The sequence below is a fragment of the Bos grunniens genome, chromosome 15 (assembly GCF_055505025.1).
Source record: "Bos grunniens cultivar Pamir isolate PY7600 chromosome 15, Bosgru_T2T1.0, whole genome shotgun sequence".
Lineage (NCBI taxonomy): Eukaryota > Metazoa > Chordata > Mammalia > Artiodactyla > Bovidae > Bos > Bos grunniens.
Genome location: NC_141179.1, coordinates 45615109 through 45632542, shown reverse-complemented (window position 1 = coordinate 45632542; position 17434 = coordinate 45615109). Strand labels below are relative to the sequence as shown.

The 17434-nt window shown below is 47.7% G+C and overlaps 1 protein-coding gene across 43 annotated transcripts in view; it reads left to right on the top strand.

Annotated features, from left to right (window-relative positions):
- PPFIBP2 (PPFIB scaffold protein 2) overlaps positions 1 to 17434 on the top strand; it is a 159386-nt gene that overhangs the window by 127159 nt on the left and 14793 nt on the right. For 17 of the 43 annotated variants that reach the window (XM_086340282.1, XM_086340250.1, XM_086340239.1 and 14 more), the window contains 8 exons: positions 765 to 868; positions 2894 to 2961; positions 4538 to 4595; positions 5514 to 5555; positions 8441 to 8579; positions 9738 to 9770; positions 10190 to 10328; positions 10983 to 11111. In XM_086340282.1, the coding sequence (XP_086196408.1) occupies positions 765 to 868; positions 2894 to 2961; positions 4538 to 4595; positions 5514 to 5555; positions 8441 to 8579; positions 9738 to 9770; positions 10190 to 10328; positions 10983 to 11111 (712 nt within the window). The remainder of the gene's footprint in view (positions 1 to 764; positions 869 to 2893; positions 2962 to 4537; positions 4596 to 5513; positions 5556 to 8440; positions 8580 to 9737; positions 9771 to 10189; positions 10329 to 10982; positions 11112 to 17434) is intronic. The other 26 variants (XM_086340253.1, XM_086340254.1, XM_086340255.1 and 23 more) reach the window with 3 other exon arrangements.

The following is a 17434-nucleotide window of genomic DNA, read 5'->3' as shown; positions in this document are numbered from 1 at the left end:
TGGATCCGAAGGCAATTTAGTACCCTCACTGGGAATTAGAGCCTATGCACCTCCTGGAGAGTCTAAAAGCATCCCTAGCAGTGGCCAGGACACTCGGGGAGCCTTCTTTGAGTTTCTGGGTGCTTGGGTTCCCATAGGAAGTCACAGGGCAGGGAGAGCTGTTTGTGTTTCATACTTGCTGCCCAGGCAGCATCCGTGTTGTGTGGGCACCCTGGGGCAGATGCCCGATGGCTGCCTTGTTGGTCACGCTGTTGACCCGGGCTCCCATTACAGATCCCAAGAAAGCAGCTGTTTCACAGGAGAGGGCTGCTATGAGGGTGCTCAGGAACCTCTCATTCGGGTTGAGCTGCTGCTGCCTCTTGGGGAAGAGCCAACCCCTAGTTTGGGTTGTGGCTGCCGGTTGTCACCCAGGGCCACTGCCAGCCCTGCACGCATGTCACAGGCTAATTTCCTCTAATCCTTCTGGATCTTGGGTTAGGTGAGGGCCTGAATGCCTGTGGCCAAGGAATGAGAAGATTGGAGAGGAATAATTGGGGGGTGGGGACTTCTCTTGGTTCCCCCAGCTTGAGCTTTGACCTTGAAACGGCCTCCTGGAAGCCCTTGCTTAGATGCTCCAATGAATATTCTGAATCACACTTTTAATGTCCCTTAATGTTTTTCTTTATCCCTCTTAATGAAGGAGAGACTGTGTTAGAATTTTGTGGTACAATTATAGGTTTCTAAACAAGCCATGTTGTGGTAATGATCTGCATTAATGCTTCCAGGGCCTTCAGAAAGAACTCTCTCCATCAATGAGGAAGACCTGGAGGGAGGTTTCAGGAACTGGAACACTGCGAATAAAGGCCCCGAAGACCTATTTAAATCAGAGGTACTGTGTTTCCATTAATGATGTGGGGTTTCAGCAGGCCCCGGGAGCTTGCCCTGAACCTGGGGGAGGATCAGGAACCTGCCAGGTATAAATCTTGACAGGTAAAAAAATTAAACCAGTGGAGTCACCGCAGAGGCTTTGGGGAGACACTGAGGGTGGAAGGAGCCAGGGCATAGGCCTGTGTTCCTGTTGGGGAGAACAGCAGAGTGGATACTAGACTTCTGAGGATGGGAATTTTCTCTTTTCTAAGCTTTGTTTTGGCCATGCTGGGTCTTGGTTGCTGTGAGGCTTTTCTCTAGTTGCAGCCAGCGTGGGCTGCTCTCTAGCTGTGGGGTGCGGACTTCTCTTGTCGCGGGGCACAGGCTCTAGAGCGCATGGGCTTCAGTAGTTGCGGTTCCCCGGGCTCGAGAGCACAGGCTCGTAGTTGTGGTGCGCAGGCTTCGTGGCTCCGTGGCATGTGCAGTCTTCCCAGACCAGGGATAGAACCCATGTCTTCTGCATTGACAGGCAGATTCTTGACCACTGAGCCACCAGGGAAGCCCCAACTTTTCTTTTTCAATTGGTTTCCTTGTTTATTTTTGCCTTTACTCTCTGGAATTTGAGCATAGACCGAAGGGGTATTTTTATTTACCACTGCCTCTCCAGGATCTGCAGTGATGCCTGATACCCAGTTGTATTCAACAAATATTTCTTAATGAATGCATCTTGCACATTTGGAGGGATAATGAACTTTTGAAGTGATAGATTCCTGTTTCATAGACAACCTCTCTTCCCTGTAGCCAGCATGCAGATTTCCTTTTCTCTTGTTACAATTTGGTCCAGTTCTATGGCTGCCTCTGGACTTAGTCTAGATACACTGGGCAAATAAACTTGTAGTTACAGATCTCAGATGGAGGAGGGACTTCAGCCCAGAATTTAAAAGGTTCTTAAAACTCCAGAACAGTCACACTGAGGAGGCTTAGTCCAGCTAAACCCTTTTAATTAAGGGAGGGGCAAATGTGTCACCTGGTGGCCCAGTTAGGTAGTCAGAGCAAGCACCCCAGATTGCTGGCAATGGTGGCAGTAACTGATATCCAGTACCGGTGAGATTAGCACTGTACATGACTCACCTCATTTATGCCTCATGACACCCCGTAAAAGATTCTTCTTTTATTGTGCCGTAGCTGAGGCTCAGAGAGGGTAAGTAATCTGCTCTAGGTCACATAGCAAGTGGGTAGCAGAACTTAGACTTGAACCCAAAAGCCCAGGCTTTTAACAACACTACATACTATAATATCAGAGTTCTTTCTAAATAGACCAGGAAGATACCAGGCTCTAAAGAAGACAGCCATTAAGTCAGTGAAGACATTAAATTGCGTCCTTGTCTACCACCATTAGCTTGCGTTCATTCCACCTGTGAGACCCTTGCTTTTCTGACCTTGCTAAGCCCATTCTCATCTCTCAAGATTCAGCTTAAGTTTCTCCCCTCTGAAGCCTCCCTGACCTTCCCACCAATGAGAAGGGTCCCTTCCGTTCCCATACTATTAATATATTATAGGAGTGTTGCATTGATCTTTCATCCTAATTAACTTACCCACCTCCCTGATGGCCTGTCAGGCAGTGGATGCTGCTCCTGTTTGTTGATTGACTGTATGAATTACAGTGTTGCTCATTGCAAGCAGAAATCCACTCTGGCTAAGTTACAACAAGGTGCACAGTGGCTCACTGAATGAAAGGAAAAGCTCAGAACCAAGCTCAAAGAGGACAGGGCGCAGGGATTCGGGTGTCAGGACTAACTGGTCAGGACTCTACTGCAAGGATGTGAGCTTGGGCCCTAGAAGGAGAGGCAAGTTGGCCATGGCTTTCAATATATCTTGCTTGTTGGCATCTTAAAAAAGCAAGGCACCAGTGTTGCTGTACCCCCCGTGGCTATACCCAGGGCGGGAGACGTGCCTCCCCAGGAGGAATTGTCCAAACAAGGGGAAAGGATGGAGGCCGGTCTCCAGGCAGCGACTGTTCTTTCCAGTGACTCTGGTTCCCATGCAGGTGTCTCCAAGAGGCAGCCCTCCCACGGCGGGGCCACCCCCACTACCGCAGAAATCACTGGAAACCAGGTAGGAGGCCCAAGCGTTTCCGTGAAGCTGCTGTGCTCTCAGGCCCCTCTCAGGGCTCCAGACGAGGCGGTGATCACAGCCACCCTGTCCTGGGCCCACCTGCCCTCCCGTAGTCAGGGCAGCACTCCAGGCCCAGCAGTGGTCACAGCAGGGCCAAAAAGGTGGTGCAGTCATGAACCATGCCCATGTCCCCTGCTGCAGAAGGGCTTCCCTCCCCACAGGCCGAGGGGCCGGGTTCTTGGCACTGAGAGGAGTTCTGGCCAGGGCCTGGGGCCTCGGGGAGGGGGCTGCATCTTCTCTGTGCCCCCAGGGGCTCCTCAGAGCAGAGAGTGCCCCGCGCCATGAGCCTGTCATTGCTGCCAGCCGCTCTGGCATGGCCTTCCTGCTCTCAGAGGGAGGCCAGCCCTGTGACAACACTCCACTATCTCTCCAGGGAGGGCCTTTTCTCCTCACAGGGAGGTTGGTCCAGTTGCTTTGAGGAAGCTTCAGATAGCAATGAGCTTATTGTGGGCTGGCCTATGTGGTCACCAACTGCCTCCTGACTGATACCTTCGAAAATCAACCTACTTCTAGTTACTGATGTCAGCTCTTTAGAACACGTTTCCAAGGAACAGGGATCTGGAGCTCCACTGCCAAGGGCAGGCTGTCCTTCAGCCAAGTGACAGGAGTTTCCCCAGAAGGGCACTGAGTCTCCAGAGCCTAGGCACTCAGAACCCCCCATTTTCCATAAAGCCATTGTTACTGAGCTTTTAGCCTCAGAGGAAAGCAGTCATGCCACGGATGGCGACTGGCCAATTCTTAGTTTTGCAGAATAAGAAATTTGCTTGATGAGTTCACTCAGAATGAAGTCAACATTGAGTGACTCGCACTGACTAGACTCATAAGAGACTAATGTAGCAACAGATGCTGATTTATTCATATGAAATGAGAAGTATCACTGCCGAGGAGACTTGTCACAGGTGACCCTTGTGACCATGGGTGGTGGTGCCGCTTCTCTATCCAGTTGGTTCCCTTCTCTGCAAAATAGTGCCCGAGAAAGCTGATTCCTCTGAGCAGACTGCTCAGGGCTCACAGAGTTGGAGCAGAGGGACAGAGGACCCCAGCGGGTGATGCTTTGAGCTGTGGCCGACGTGCTCATCTCCACTCGCAGGTGGCACGGCCTCCCTCCCTGGATTTCTCTCACACTCACAGACCAGGCAGTATTGGCCCCTTTTCCTCTCTTTTGACTCCACAGACATTGGCTTTCTCTTATGACCACACAATAGCCAGTGCCCACTGATGCCACTGAATTGTGTATTCTTGGGTTTTGAGGACTGTCAAGGACTTTTGATTTGGATTTCAGTGATGCTCTCATGCATTACCAACACATGGTCAGACCAGACCATCCCCAGAGTGGGCCAGACTCATCTTACATGTAACAGTTATGATGAGAGGGTGTTGAGTTTTTTCCTGACCTTGACTCTGAGCCCAGGATGGAATACCAGTTAAATGTTGAAATATCCTCTGTACGAATGATACTACGTTCCTCCTCCTCCAGTAACTGTTTCCTTTTTTATTTTCTTTTGTGTTTTTCCAGGACTCAGAAAAAACTCTCCTGTAGTCTCGAAGACTTGAGAAGTGAATCTGTGGACAAGGTCAGTCCGTCAGTCTATCCATAAAGATGACTGAGTTATTTCTTTGAGGTCAGCACAGTTCCGGGACATGCAGGCCAGGCGCTGTCCCTACCTCATGGAGGCTTTTATCAAGTTGTTGAGGAGGTAGGAATTTTATGAACATTTTGAGAAAACTGGTCAGCTATGGCCCAAGGCATCCTAGAGGCACGGTGAGTCAGAACACACTGCCTGGAGTTGATGAGAAAAGATGTTGAGGTGGGCATGGGTAGGTTTGGAGAAATGGTTTGGGGAGCAGGAGGCGGTAAGGTCAGAAGCGGGAGTCAGATGGAGCCAGAGTTCTTAAATCCTGGCCCTATTTCCCCAGGGCACTTAGAATGTTGCAGAGGTTTTGAATGAGGATATAATGTGGATAAAGATGCCCCTGGGAGTGGGTTATGGAATAAAGTAGAAGATTGGAGAGGAAACTTCTTAAAGAGTCTAAAAAGACAGGAGGAGGGCTTTGTGGTTCCTTATATGGGGCTAGCCCTTGACCACGTGGGTGCCCCTGTGCTGGAGAGGAGGGTCACAGATTCTTGGGCAGCGAGGTCGTTGGATACACAGAGGTGCTGCCCTGTAGAGCACCCCAGTGACCTTACTGCGTAGATCCCTTGGGGTCCAGCAGTGGGCCAGGCTCCCTGGTGATACAGTGGGAAACCAGGAAGGCAGGAGCCTGCAGTGGCTTTGTTCCATCACGTGCCTCAGGCTCCCTGCGGTCTGTCCAGGCCGTTAGACAGTGACCTGTGTTCCCTCCACCGATTGTGTTGATCTGACATAGAGATGGGGAGGGAGCGAGGGGTGAACCTTGCAGATCCAGGCCAGCGGGTGGCCCTGAGTTGCTGCCATGACTAACGTGGGTCTCTTTCTCTCCACATAACTGAAATGCTCCTTGCCGTCCCCTAGTGTGTCGGTGGGAACCAGCCCTCCCCTGTGGTAGAACCCAAGGTATTATACATTAACCGCATGTCCCTGTTGTCTGTATGAGGCTGCGCTGTTTGCTGGTCTTTTCATTTAGCAAGTTACAGCTTTAGTAACCTTAAAATATGTTACCTGTAAGGGGTAAAAGAAAAGATGAAACCTTCTCTCCTGCTTTCTTCTTCCGTGCCCTCAGCTGGATACTGTGCTTTCATCTCCCTTATCTGTGCAATAGGACTTCTTATCTCCCCCATCTTACAGGCTCTGAGAAATCCGTTTTTAAGGCAGAGTTGTTCTGATCTCTGGGGAGGGAGAAGTTATGATCTCAGCACACAAGCAGAGGAGTGAGACCGCTCTCGTCCTTTCTGTGGTGATAAGTCACGGTTAAACACCCAGGGGCACACTCAGCGCAGGCGCACGGATCCTTCTGCAGTGTCCCCACATGTGGATGTCTGGCCTTTGCTTTCTAGGACTAAGAACTCATGACATTGTAAGACACCCTCTGTATTCTTCTCCAGCCCCGTTAGATGCACGTCTGGACTTCCCTAGAATGTGCCTCCACTGATGGGCTCTCCCTGTGGAGTCCACGCAATGAGTCAGTCTCCCCTGCTCCTGACAGCTCTGAAAGTGGAGTCCCTCAGGCCCTCTCTCAGTTATCATCTCCTGTGCACATTCACAGGCCCTTAAAGGTCCTAGTCCATATCCTTGGAGCGAGCAGTGAGTCCTCTCTGTTGTGCCGGGACCACACTTGAGCCTGGTGTAGGTGGGGTCTGCCCGCTGCCTTCCTCGCTCCAGGGACTGATCTTGTCGTTAACTGCTGTTACTGTAGACCTCGGGTGTATGATATTCTCTGTGCTTCTATGTCCTCATGTGCTAGGCCAGGGGCAGAAATTGTTATTCTCTGTTTAGAAACAATAAAATGGAGGTTCTGAGGGGCTAAAGAGAAAGAACTTGGCCCGAGTTGGTCTGACTCCCAGCGTTGGGTCTCCTGCTCAGGGGCGCTGCCTCTGTGCCCTTTCAGGGCAGCGCCGTCTTCAGCCGTCTGCTGCTCCTTGCCTGGGATTTCCATCCCCTGACCAGGGTCATTCTTCTCAGAGACTGCAGTGCAGTTCTGGCTTCGGGCACTTCCGTTTCCCCTGTGTTGTGTCCTGGTGTTGCATTGCCTTCTCCAGCAATGAGTGCTTCCTTCCCAGTGTCTCTTTTGGCTGAGCAGAGCTGAGAGCTCTTTCCAGTGCCCTTGGTTCTTTCACTGTCTTTTTCATGTGCCTGAGCTGCCTCTGAAGCCTTCTTCCACAAGGCTCTGCCCTCTGTAAGTCTCAGCTCTCCAGCGAGCTCCTAGGGCAGCCCTCAGGGGTAGCCTCGGCTGTCTCTGCCCTGTCTTAGAGGAGTGTGTATGATGATACGGCAGGATGTGTTTCTGAACCCTTCTCCACTCCCATATTTCCTGTATAAAATGGAACTTTGGAGCCATGCCCTTTAGCTGTCGAAAATTTGTGAATGCTGCCTTCCCCACAGTCAGTGGTTCCTGGGTCTGACTGTGCGTCAGAGCAATCTGAGACGCATGTTAAAAACACAGACTCCCAGGGTGCACTCCCACAGGGGCTGATTCATGGGTGCGGTGGGACCTGGGTTTTTATATTACAAGTGTCCCAGGTGATTATAAACCAGCCCGTGTCGGGGCTGGTGTTTGGAAACTGTTGCTGTTGATCATAAGTCTTAACAGGTCCCATCTGTCCCTCATGGGTCATCATGAACTTAAAGACTGTGCGGTGTCCATCTCTTCAAGTTCCAGTTATTTCTCCCTTACCAGCCAGTTCCTTCAGAACCCCTTGAAAATTTAGCCCACTATTCTCATCTCTCTCCTTTCTGAGCTGATTTATATAGGATTAGTATTCAGTTTTCAATGACTAAATTGAGTTTCAAACAATTTCCAAGGCATGCCTTATAAGGAAAGTAAATTCAGAAATTTACTGGGCACTTGGCTTTTAACTAAATGAAAGAATCGCAGTCACTGAAGTCTCCCACTACTCTTCTGACTTGTTCGTTTTGAAATTGGTTTCATCTTTCTTCTTTTCTACTTCTGTGTCCGATCAAGTGATCCACAATTGATTCCCTTGGTTACATTGCTTTAATTTTCTCTTTTCTTTTCACTCAAATGAATTTACTACTGTGTTTCCCTCGGGTTTGTGGGTTTGGGGCCCATTAAATCCTTCTTGACCAAATAAGTGCAATTCTTTTTTTTTTTTAAGTGCAATTCTTCATCTCGAATCACCTTTTCTTTTTGGGACCCTTTCCATGGCCGGAGTCAGCACAGGGCCCACTGCCCTGGACTGAACCTCACGCAGACTGTGACCCCAAGTTCCCGGGGAATTTCGTGCTGGCAGGCGGCCCTCTGACCCACTTTCTGTTGACACCTCCCCTGACTGTGTTCTTACCTTCTCGCTTCACCTTAACCTGCTGCTTTCAAAATAACTATTATTGTAATATATAAATACGATTAATAGATAATATTATCTATAGGGTAAAGCAATAGGTATAACATTTATTGGAATTCTGGTTTGTGTGCTCAGAGAGCTTGAAGGGTAATTCTCGTCTGTTGATTCCTTAACCTCTGAGCACAAAGCCAGACAGCAAAGGCTTCGCCTCCTGTTCAGACATGGCTTCTGTCAGCGCTCGATTTGAGCTCGACTCTGTCCCCATCTCGCTATGCGGCTTTGGGCAAGTTTCTTTCTCGGAGCTCTGGTCCTATTGCCTGGCCTAGACTAAATGACCTTTGAGAAGTCTTCAAGTTGGCCTCAGTTTACAGATGGTTCTTGAAGAAAAGCGAGTTGTTCCTGCATCCAGAGATTTCCTAACTGGGTTTGAGCTGGAGAGTGACAGCTAATTGAACATCTCCCTCCCTCTCCTTCCCTTAGGATGGCCCTTTCCTGGCGGAGCACAAGTACCCCACATTACCTGGGAAGCTTCCAGGAGCCACGCCCAACGGAGAGGCTGCCAAGTCTCCACCCACCGCCTCCCCACTGGACCCCGCAGGGAGCAGCCCGCTGAGGCTGAGTGCGTGTCAGACCCCAGGCTGGTGGCTTCTGGTGCCTCGGCCTTGGCACTTCCATTGTTGCACGAGGTCCCTGCACCCTCCCCACCACAGCCCACAGCTGGAGAGCAGTGGGGGTGGGCGGACGGGGCAAGTCGAACCTCAGGGTGGTCCCATGTCCAGAGACTATGGCTGTCTTTCTGGGCTCACTGTTCCCTTCCAGAGCCCAGAGAATCAGGGTGTGTGCCCACCTTCTTTCCACCTGTGATTATTCTACCCCCATATTCTCTTCTCCTCTGTTCCTCCTCTCTCGACTCCTTCCTGACCTTCCTATTTTTCCTCTTTCCCTCCCTGCTAGACACCACACTCCACCCTCCCTGGCCCTCCCCATTCCTCCTCTGCCTCCTGATCTCTTTCCTGTCTCTGCCTTCCTCTCTGCAGCCTCCCTCTTACCAGTAGGGTGATATTATGTGCTCTTCCAAGGAAGAGCATTTCCTTAGAGAAGTGGAGTCATTGGGCAAGGATGCCAGTCCACCAGTAGCCTTTTGGTGCTTAGGATCTGATGAAGGTCTTTGCACAATAGGCTGTATTTCTCCAATAGCAGCAGCAGATTGGTAGGGGGGCGGGGTGGGTGGGTGCTAGAAGACCAGAGCATTCTTGTCCTGACAGAGCTTTCCCCACCCTTGACTCCTCATCTCTGGCTGTTTCCGAGCCAGCCAATGTACAGGCTTCTGCCCTTGGCCAGTACTGCCTTTGGCTGCAGAAACTCCAGATAAGCCCTTGAATGAATGTGTCCTAGCGACACTCAGACTGGACTTTCCTGCAGCTTCGGATCATTGTAGTTTGATCTGAGTGAGCTCTGGCATGTGCACAAGAGCAGTGGGTGGCCTGGCATATTCAGCCCTCACAGCTGCCCCTCTCCCTCCATGTGTGTGGATGCCTTACCTGCCAGGAAGTGGCACCAGGAGCATTTGGTCCCCTCACTGCGTGACCCTGCAGGTCAGGCTCAGTCACCCTTCACCCCCACCCTTCCTTGTGGGATTATTTTTCTTCCTGTTTGAGTTTTTCCCTCTTGCTCGATGACTCTTGTTTATTTCTTTGCTTCCCTATAACTCTGTTGGGCTGGACTTTGGCCTCTCTTGCTTCTTCATGTGGCTTCTCTGCTTCTTGGTTGGCTGGAGACCGTGGCCGGAGTGTCAGTGCCCCCGTATTAGGTACTGTACCCTTCCAGGTGAGGTGGAGAGTGAGACGCCCTTGCTTGCCTCCTGGGACACCCTCCCTTTTCCAAACATTCAGCCAGGTCCCCCTGCTGCCTGCACTCCCGCGTCTCCCTGGGGGGAGAGAGAGGAAGCTCCTTGCTGGAGTTATCCTGCAAGTACTGGGGCCCCGTTTGAAGACATTGCTCACCCAGATTTGAAGCCTTAAGCTCACTAACTCCCCAGAGAGAAAACCTGGAATGTGCCTGAGCCCCTACTGGTCTCCGAGATCTTGCTGTAAAGTTCTGCCCTGAAAGCAGGGCTGGGCAGACTATTCTCGACTCCCACTGAGGGAATGGCCCAGGCTTGGGGATAAGGTTTGCAGAGGTCAGGTTCCTTCTTGTCATTCACATGTCATTTCATTCTTTCAATCTCAGGAGACACAGAAAGTGGCTGGGATGACACTGCCATGGCCAATGACTCATCCATGTCATCGGGCACCGAGTCCAGCCCCCAGTCTCCCCTGACACCAGATGGTAAACGGAGCCCCAAAGGCATCAAGAAGTTCTGGGGAAAGTAAGTTGGTGGTGATGATCATTAATTACATTGTTCAGAATTAATATTCTTGGCTGAGCAAAGTGTCTCCATAACCCTCCTGTTTAATTAGATTTTGGAACAGCAGTAAGCACAGAGTGGTTACATGTAGAGAGAAGACTTTGAATTATTTTTTAAGGCCCAGAGAAGGAGAACTATGAAAGGCACCCCTTAAGTATAGCCAGTTGCCTTACATGTCATTCATTTTAGGCATCAGTCCATCCCACAGACCCTGAGAACATCCTCTGCAGCTTATGCCTCATGTGCTTTGGAGAGATGCATGGGTGAGACCAATTTCTTCCTCCTTAGGGCTCAATCTGTGTCTTAAGCGATCTTTGAAGATAGAGTGCTGAGTCTTTGCTGGCCTTGGTGACCCAGTCTGCAAAATAAGGCAGAAACTGGGGCCTCCTCCCAGGCAGCAACCTGCACTTTGACCCCTCAGGGAGAGGGACCCCATCCTAGAAGCAGGGTTAGAATTGAGGCTGGGTCTTGATGCTGGCCCTCAGGGGAGGCACTGGGAAGCAGGGCCATCCAGAGCCCTGGGTGTGGCTTGTGAGGCCCTATGTAGGGGGAGTGCACTGACCTCAGGCTTCCAGTCTGCCCTCTGATGGTCTCCATGGATTCCTGTCCACACAGGATCCGAAGGACTCAGTCAGGAAACTTTAACACCGATGCTCCAGGGGTGGCCGAGTTTCGACGAGGTGGGCTCCGGGCAACTGCAGGGCCAAGACTGTCCAGGACCAGAGACCCAAAGGCTCAGAAAAGGTAAGGCTCCCTCCAGTCCATCTGCAAAGAACCATGTAAAATCCTGCCCAGGATGGAGTGGGGATGGGGGCTGGATGCCCCAGAGCCTCCAGAGATGGAAGGCAGGAGCCCCTAGGCCAGAGCTCTATCCCTTTGACACGTGTGGACATTGCTCATGCTTATTTCTAGGTGCACTGAGGCAAAGGCAGGGGCTGCCTACAGCCAGGGTGTGGGGTGGGAGGCAGCGCTCCAGCCCCACGAGTAAACCTCAGTCTCAGAAGTGCGGGGTCAAAAACAAGTGCTTGTGAGAGTTCTTATGAGGCTCACGTGAGCTCCTCCAATTTAACCCTGGCGTCAGCTGGCCACATTCAAGGGTCCCCTTCCCCCGGGAGACTGGTGGAGAGAGCACGGCCTGCTTCTGGGGAAGCCCCTCCTTTCACACAGACCTGCAAAAGGCTGTGGGGGCAGCAGGCAGATCTGCCCTGATCCCTCATGACACACGGTACCAAACCCTCCTGCAGGGGCAGCTTGGAAGGGCTTATCAGGGGATCAGAATGGGAGGTTTTCATACAACTGTTCCCCTCACACCCTAATAAAAAAGCATTAAGAAAAAAAAAAGAAACTTTTCCAAAGATCGCCCTGGTGGACACCCTCTTGCCACCAGCTTTATCCCCCCGCTTTCCCCAAATCTCCCTACTCTGAGAAGAGCCTCTCCCTTCTGACCTGCCCAGGTGAACCTTTAGTCCTGTGTCTTAGGGAAACCCTTTTCCATAACCTCTGCTCCCATCAGATGATCCCCACGATATATCATCTCCAGCGGAATATCTCCTACTAAAGTCTGAGTTTCTTAGCCATGAACAGGCTCTGGGGGGCCTTTCTCAAGATTGGACTGTGACATTTTAAATTTAACCAAACAGTAAAAAGTAAGGATTTTTTTGTTTTTGGCTGCGCTGGGTCTTCACTGCTGTGCGTGGGCTTTCTCTAGTTGCGGTGAGTGAGGGACTACTCTTCATTGCGGTGCTCAGGCTTCTCGTGGTGGCTTCTCTTGTTTGCTGAGCACAGGCTGTAGGTACACAGGCTTCAGGAGTTGCAGCACATGGACTCAGGAGTTGCGGCGTGTGGGCTTTTAGGGTACACAGGCTTCAGTAATTGTGGTGCATGAACACAGTTGCTCCATGGCCTGTGGGCTCTTCCCAGACTAGGGATCAAACCTGTGTTCCCGGCATTGGCAGGCGGATTCTCATCCTCTGTACCATCAGGGAATTCCAAAATGTAAGGTTTAACCCTCTTAATTTTCATCCTCCTGAGATTGCCAGACACCAGTGGCAAGTGCACGTAAGACTAAGATGTGCACAACTTGCAGACTAATTCTAGTTACAACAGTCCAGACCTTGGTGAAGCGGGAGTGATGTTTCCCTGGTATGGCATGCTGTTCACAGACCTGCACCCCTGCAGAAGGGAGCATGTGTGGACATACCCTGCTTCCCCACCCAGCCCCCTCAGGTTCCCAGGCCTTGCCAGGCTCTCCCATGTACACTCTCAGGACCTTCGGTGAGTGTCCCCAGACCCATCCTCCAGATGTCTTGCAGAGAAAACCCAAGGATACGTAGCCCTCCTGGTCCTGCTCTGCGAGGGTCGTGTATCCGTGTTTACCTTTCTATTCAGAAATGTAAATGCTCAGCAAATGTTAGTTTTTAGAGGCTAGAGAATCTAAGGATATGGTCTAAGAAGGCAGAGACCAGTTCAGAGCCATTAGAAAATAAGCCACAGGAAGCCTTTCCATATATTCCATGAGTATTCTAATCTACTTGGCAGTCTTCTGACCTTAGACATTAATGGTTCTGGGATGAAAAAATAAAGCCATCATAAGCTTGAATGATGAAATTTTGTTCCACTTCTGGCTTTCCTTTGGATTTATTTTTGAAGAGGGGATCATTGGTTGGGTGTAAGAACTTCTCTAAGACCCTTAGGCGTTTTTCCTTAGAGCAGGACTGCCTGGTTAAGGGGCCCATTCACCGTCTGCCAAGTCACTTGGGTGTGGGGCGGCCAGGGTGGGGAACTTTCTCTGCCAAAGGCAGAACTGCAGTTCCAACCACAGAGTTGCTTTGTTTGGATGTCTTTGTGCTTTGTTAACAGTAACAATGGATGACAAGGAGAATGGGAATGAAGGCCTGATAAGACTGTATGTTTATCACAGCTGTGCTTGTGGTAACAAAAATGAGCTTGCTGGTGGGAAAGAAAGGCCTTTATTACTCTTTAACAGAAGTGTGATATAATTATATGCTAATACTCTCTGGTATTTATCGTTTATAGATATTTAGGTGTAGCCTTTAAAAAATATTGTCACCAATATTCGTATAGGAAAAGTTCATTGTTACTGAAAGTCTCCAACCCTAATCCTTTCTTTTTTTTTTCCCAGTGGAACAGTTGTTTGCTAATATAATATTTGATAATGACGTTTTATAGGAACTCTCAGGTTATAGAAGAATCCATGTTTAAAAATTTTCCTGTTTTGCTGATTTACGTTCCAATGGACAGAGGAGCCTGACTGGCCACAGTCCATGGGATCGCAGTCAGACATGACTGAGTCACACACACACACACACACACACAGAGCACTGCTGTACAGTGAGTGCTTGTTGCACCTACAGCCTTCTCAGCATTAACTACTTGCAGCTTTTCTTTGTTTAAACTTCTAGTTTTATAGGCCTCCTCAAATTATATTCTTATTGTTAATTTTGTTTACATGTTTATTTCTTTTGTGAATTGTGAGCATTTTTGCCCATTTTTATTTAGTTATGAATATCTTTTAGCTAATTTCTATTTGTTCTCTATACAGTATATTAAGATATTAAGCCACATCTAAAAATTGTGATAGATCATTTTTCAGGTTTGTTGCAGACTTTTCTTTGATATATGAAATTTTTAGGTTTGTGTACAATAAGTTACCAACTTTTCCTTTGTGATATCTTTCATTATTTTGTTTTAAAAATTTTCAATAATGTTTTTTAAACTGGTTTTAAACAATGAATTTTTAAAAAGTAATTTTTAAAAACTTCAAAAGTCATCTATTTAGAGATTTATTTTGACGTGCAGTGACAGAGTTTTTTTTCCCCAAGAGAAAGTAGAGTGTAAATGTTTAAGTCAGCCAGACTTTAAAGCCACATGTCTGGCCCCCATCTCTGGAGGGGTTTTCCGAGTTCGTCTACAGAGTATATTGTCTTAGTGACTCTAGCTTATGAGGAGTCTCTGATCAGAGTGCTTCCCTGCCTCAGACCCCATTTCACTGCCTTTGTCCCAGGGTCATTTACTTGTCTGGGCCCCTTCCACAGCCCAGAGAGGGTCCACCCAATGTACTGACAAAGCCCTGTGTTGAAATTTTTTCATAAGTAAGACATTTCAAACACAGTTTTGAGACTGCTGACTCTTTACTCCAACTTCCCCTTGGTCTATGCTTAGACTAATATCAGATGACACTGGAATAGCCGTGGGCATTCTTGAGAGCTGACTTAGGGGAAGTTGAGTTGGGAATCCATTTAGTTTGGGTTTGGTGGAATTATGTTGATGTGGTTTGCAGTCCCTTCGTGTTTAGCTTACTAAGGTTTCATTAATTAGCTGTCCTACTATAAAAATGGCTGCCAGTGTGCCAGTGTGCCCAGCGCTCTGACGCAGAGACTCAAAGTCAGAGATCTTGTTCCAAAACGAACTTGTCCTCTGGCATTTGGTTTCAGAAGTATGAGGTAGTGGGAAAAGAAAGAACATTTGAAATATACAAAACCAGAAGCTAGTCTGTGGAAAGTCTTTCCAGTCATCAGATTTGCATAATCCTAAACAGGAGATTTGGTTCTCTTGGTGCTTATTCAAAACAGAAGTCCTCTCTTTTCAGAAAAGGACTAATGAAATACGTGCAATGATAAGGGCACCCTGTGTTCTCCATCCACCATGGGAATGGCCTGTTTGATAAATCACACGTACATCATTTTAACTGCAATTTGGAAAGATGTTTTGGAGCATGTTAGTAAAACAAGTGGTTTGGCTGTATACGAAAGGTACTTTTCTCTGTCATCTCTAAATCACTTAACACCATGTTCAGCCCCGGACCAGAGTATGGGAGACCCTGGCACTGACAGAACCCCAGGAGGTGGGAAGGTTGGGTTTGCTATTGTGGGAATACCACAGGCTTAGGAGAGCAGAGACCATTCACAAAGCGAGAAATGGGAAGATGATTAAGAATAGAGGAGTATGTCAAAGCTCTAGGATGTTTTGAAAAGGTCTACAGGACAGAGGCATTCAAATTACAGTCTCAAAAACACTTATTTCACCTCAGAACTAAAATATCTCTCTGATATGTAGAACATTTGTTTCTTCCCAATTCCCAGAAACTTAGAAACTAAAATTAAAAGCTAATAGAATGTGAAATAAAAGTGATAAAGTGAGCACTGAAATTAAAAGAAACTAGTCTGATATTAAGAAAAATATATACACAAAAAATCCCAGATCAAACCAAATGCAATAATTCACCAAGAGCAACAGATAAATTCCAAACAAAAATAGTGAATTTTGTGGTTGTTGTTCAGTTGCTAAGTCATGTCTGACTCTCTGCGACCCCATGAACTGCAGTACGCCAGGCTTCCCTGTCCTTCACCGTCTCCCTGAGTTTGCTCAAACTCATGTCCATTGAGTCAGTGACGCCATCCAACCATTTCATCCTCTGTCACCCCCTTCTCTTGCCTTCAGTCTTTCTCAGCATCAGGGTCTTTTCCAGTGAGTCAGCTCTTTGCCTCAGGTGGCCCAAGTATTGGAGCTTCAGCATCAGCATAAGTCCTTCCAGTGAATATTCAGGGTTGATTTCCTTTAGGATTGACTGCTTTGATCTCCCTGCTGTCTAAGGAACTCTCAAGAGTCTTCTCCAGCACCACAGTTTGAAAGAATCAGTTCTTTGGCGCTCAGCCTTCTTTATGATCTCTCACATCTGTACATGACTACTGGAAAAACCATAGCTTTGACTAGACAGACCTTTGTCAGCACTGAAATTAAAAGAAACTCTCTTTTAAATAAATGTAATTAAATAAAAGTGATGTCTCTTTCTAATACGCTGTCTAGGTTTGTCAGCTTTTCTTCCAAGGAGCAAGTGTCTTTTAATTTCATGGCTGCGGTCATTGTCGGCAGTGATTTTGGAGACCATGAAAATAAAGTCGGCCGCTGTTTCCATTGTTTCCCCATCTGTTTGCCATGAAGTGATGGGACCAGATGCCATGATTTGCGGTTTTTTGGTGTTGAGTTTGAAGCCAGTGTTTTCACTTTCCTCTTTCACTTTCATCAAGAGGCTCTTTAGCTCCTCCTCGCTTTCTGCCATTAGTGTGGTATCATCTGCCTGTCTGAAGTTGTTGATCTTTCTCCCAGCAATCTTGATTCCAGCTTGTGCTTTATCCACCCCCACATTTGCATGATATACTCAAAATAGTGAGTAGGTTCCTTGATTGTTGTTCAATAAAGTGAATCAAATTTCTTGATGATTTTACATGATATACTAACTTTGACCAAGATGATGTTGCCTAATATGCAACAGCCACAGGGATGTTAAATAAATGTCAATTCAAAAAATATTTAAGAAACACCAGAAAGCTTGAATGCTGTGGAATTTTACAGCTTGTATCTAAAGGACACTTGATAGTTTTCCTAAATTCAATGATTCTAAAATTGTATTTAACAATACCATTTTTAAATTGTGAAGCTGAAAGGATTCTTTAAAAAACTATCAAAATAACAAACATTGGTCCATTGTGCTAGAAGGAAGGTGGAATTAAGCTTCTCACAGAAAATACAGCCCTGCCCTACCCACAGATTCAAATAACCACATATCAGATTTCTACTGGTTGAATCCATGGATGCAGAACTCACAAATACAGAGGGCTGAATGAACTATGCCATTTTATCTAAAGGGCTTGAGCATCCCTGGATTTTGGTGTCTTTGGGGTCCTGGAACCAATCCCCTAGCAGATACAGAGGGACAGCTGTGTTATTGAGTTGTTGACATATGAAGCAAGCAGAGTTACCAAATATGAAGGTAAAGCACTATAGAAGTGTATTTGGAATTAATAAAAACATTATTTTTCTGGATTCCATGATACTTTTACATTTTAGTTAGATTTGTAACTTTTGTGATTTTTTAAATTCTAAATACACCTTTTGTTCTTAATTTTGTATTCAAATTGTGTATTCACATAATCCGTCTGCACTCAATTCTTAAAGAGGTCCCCCGCCCCAAATTTTATAAGTTCCAGGTCTCAAAAAACCTAGATCTGCACTTATTCATGATTTGTTAGAAACCTAGGCTCCAGGCT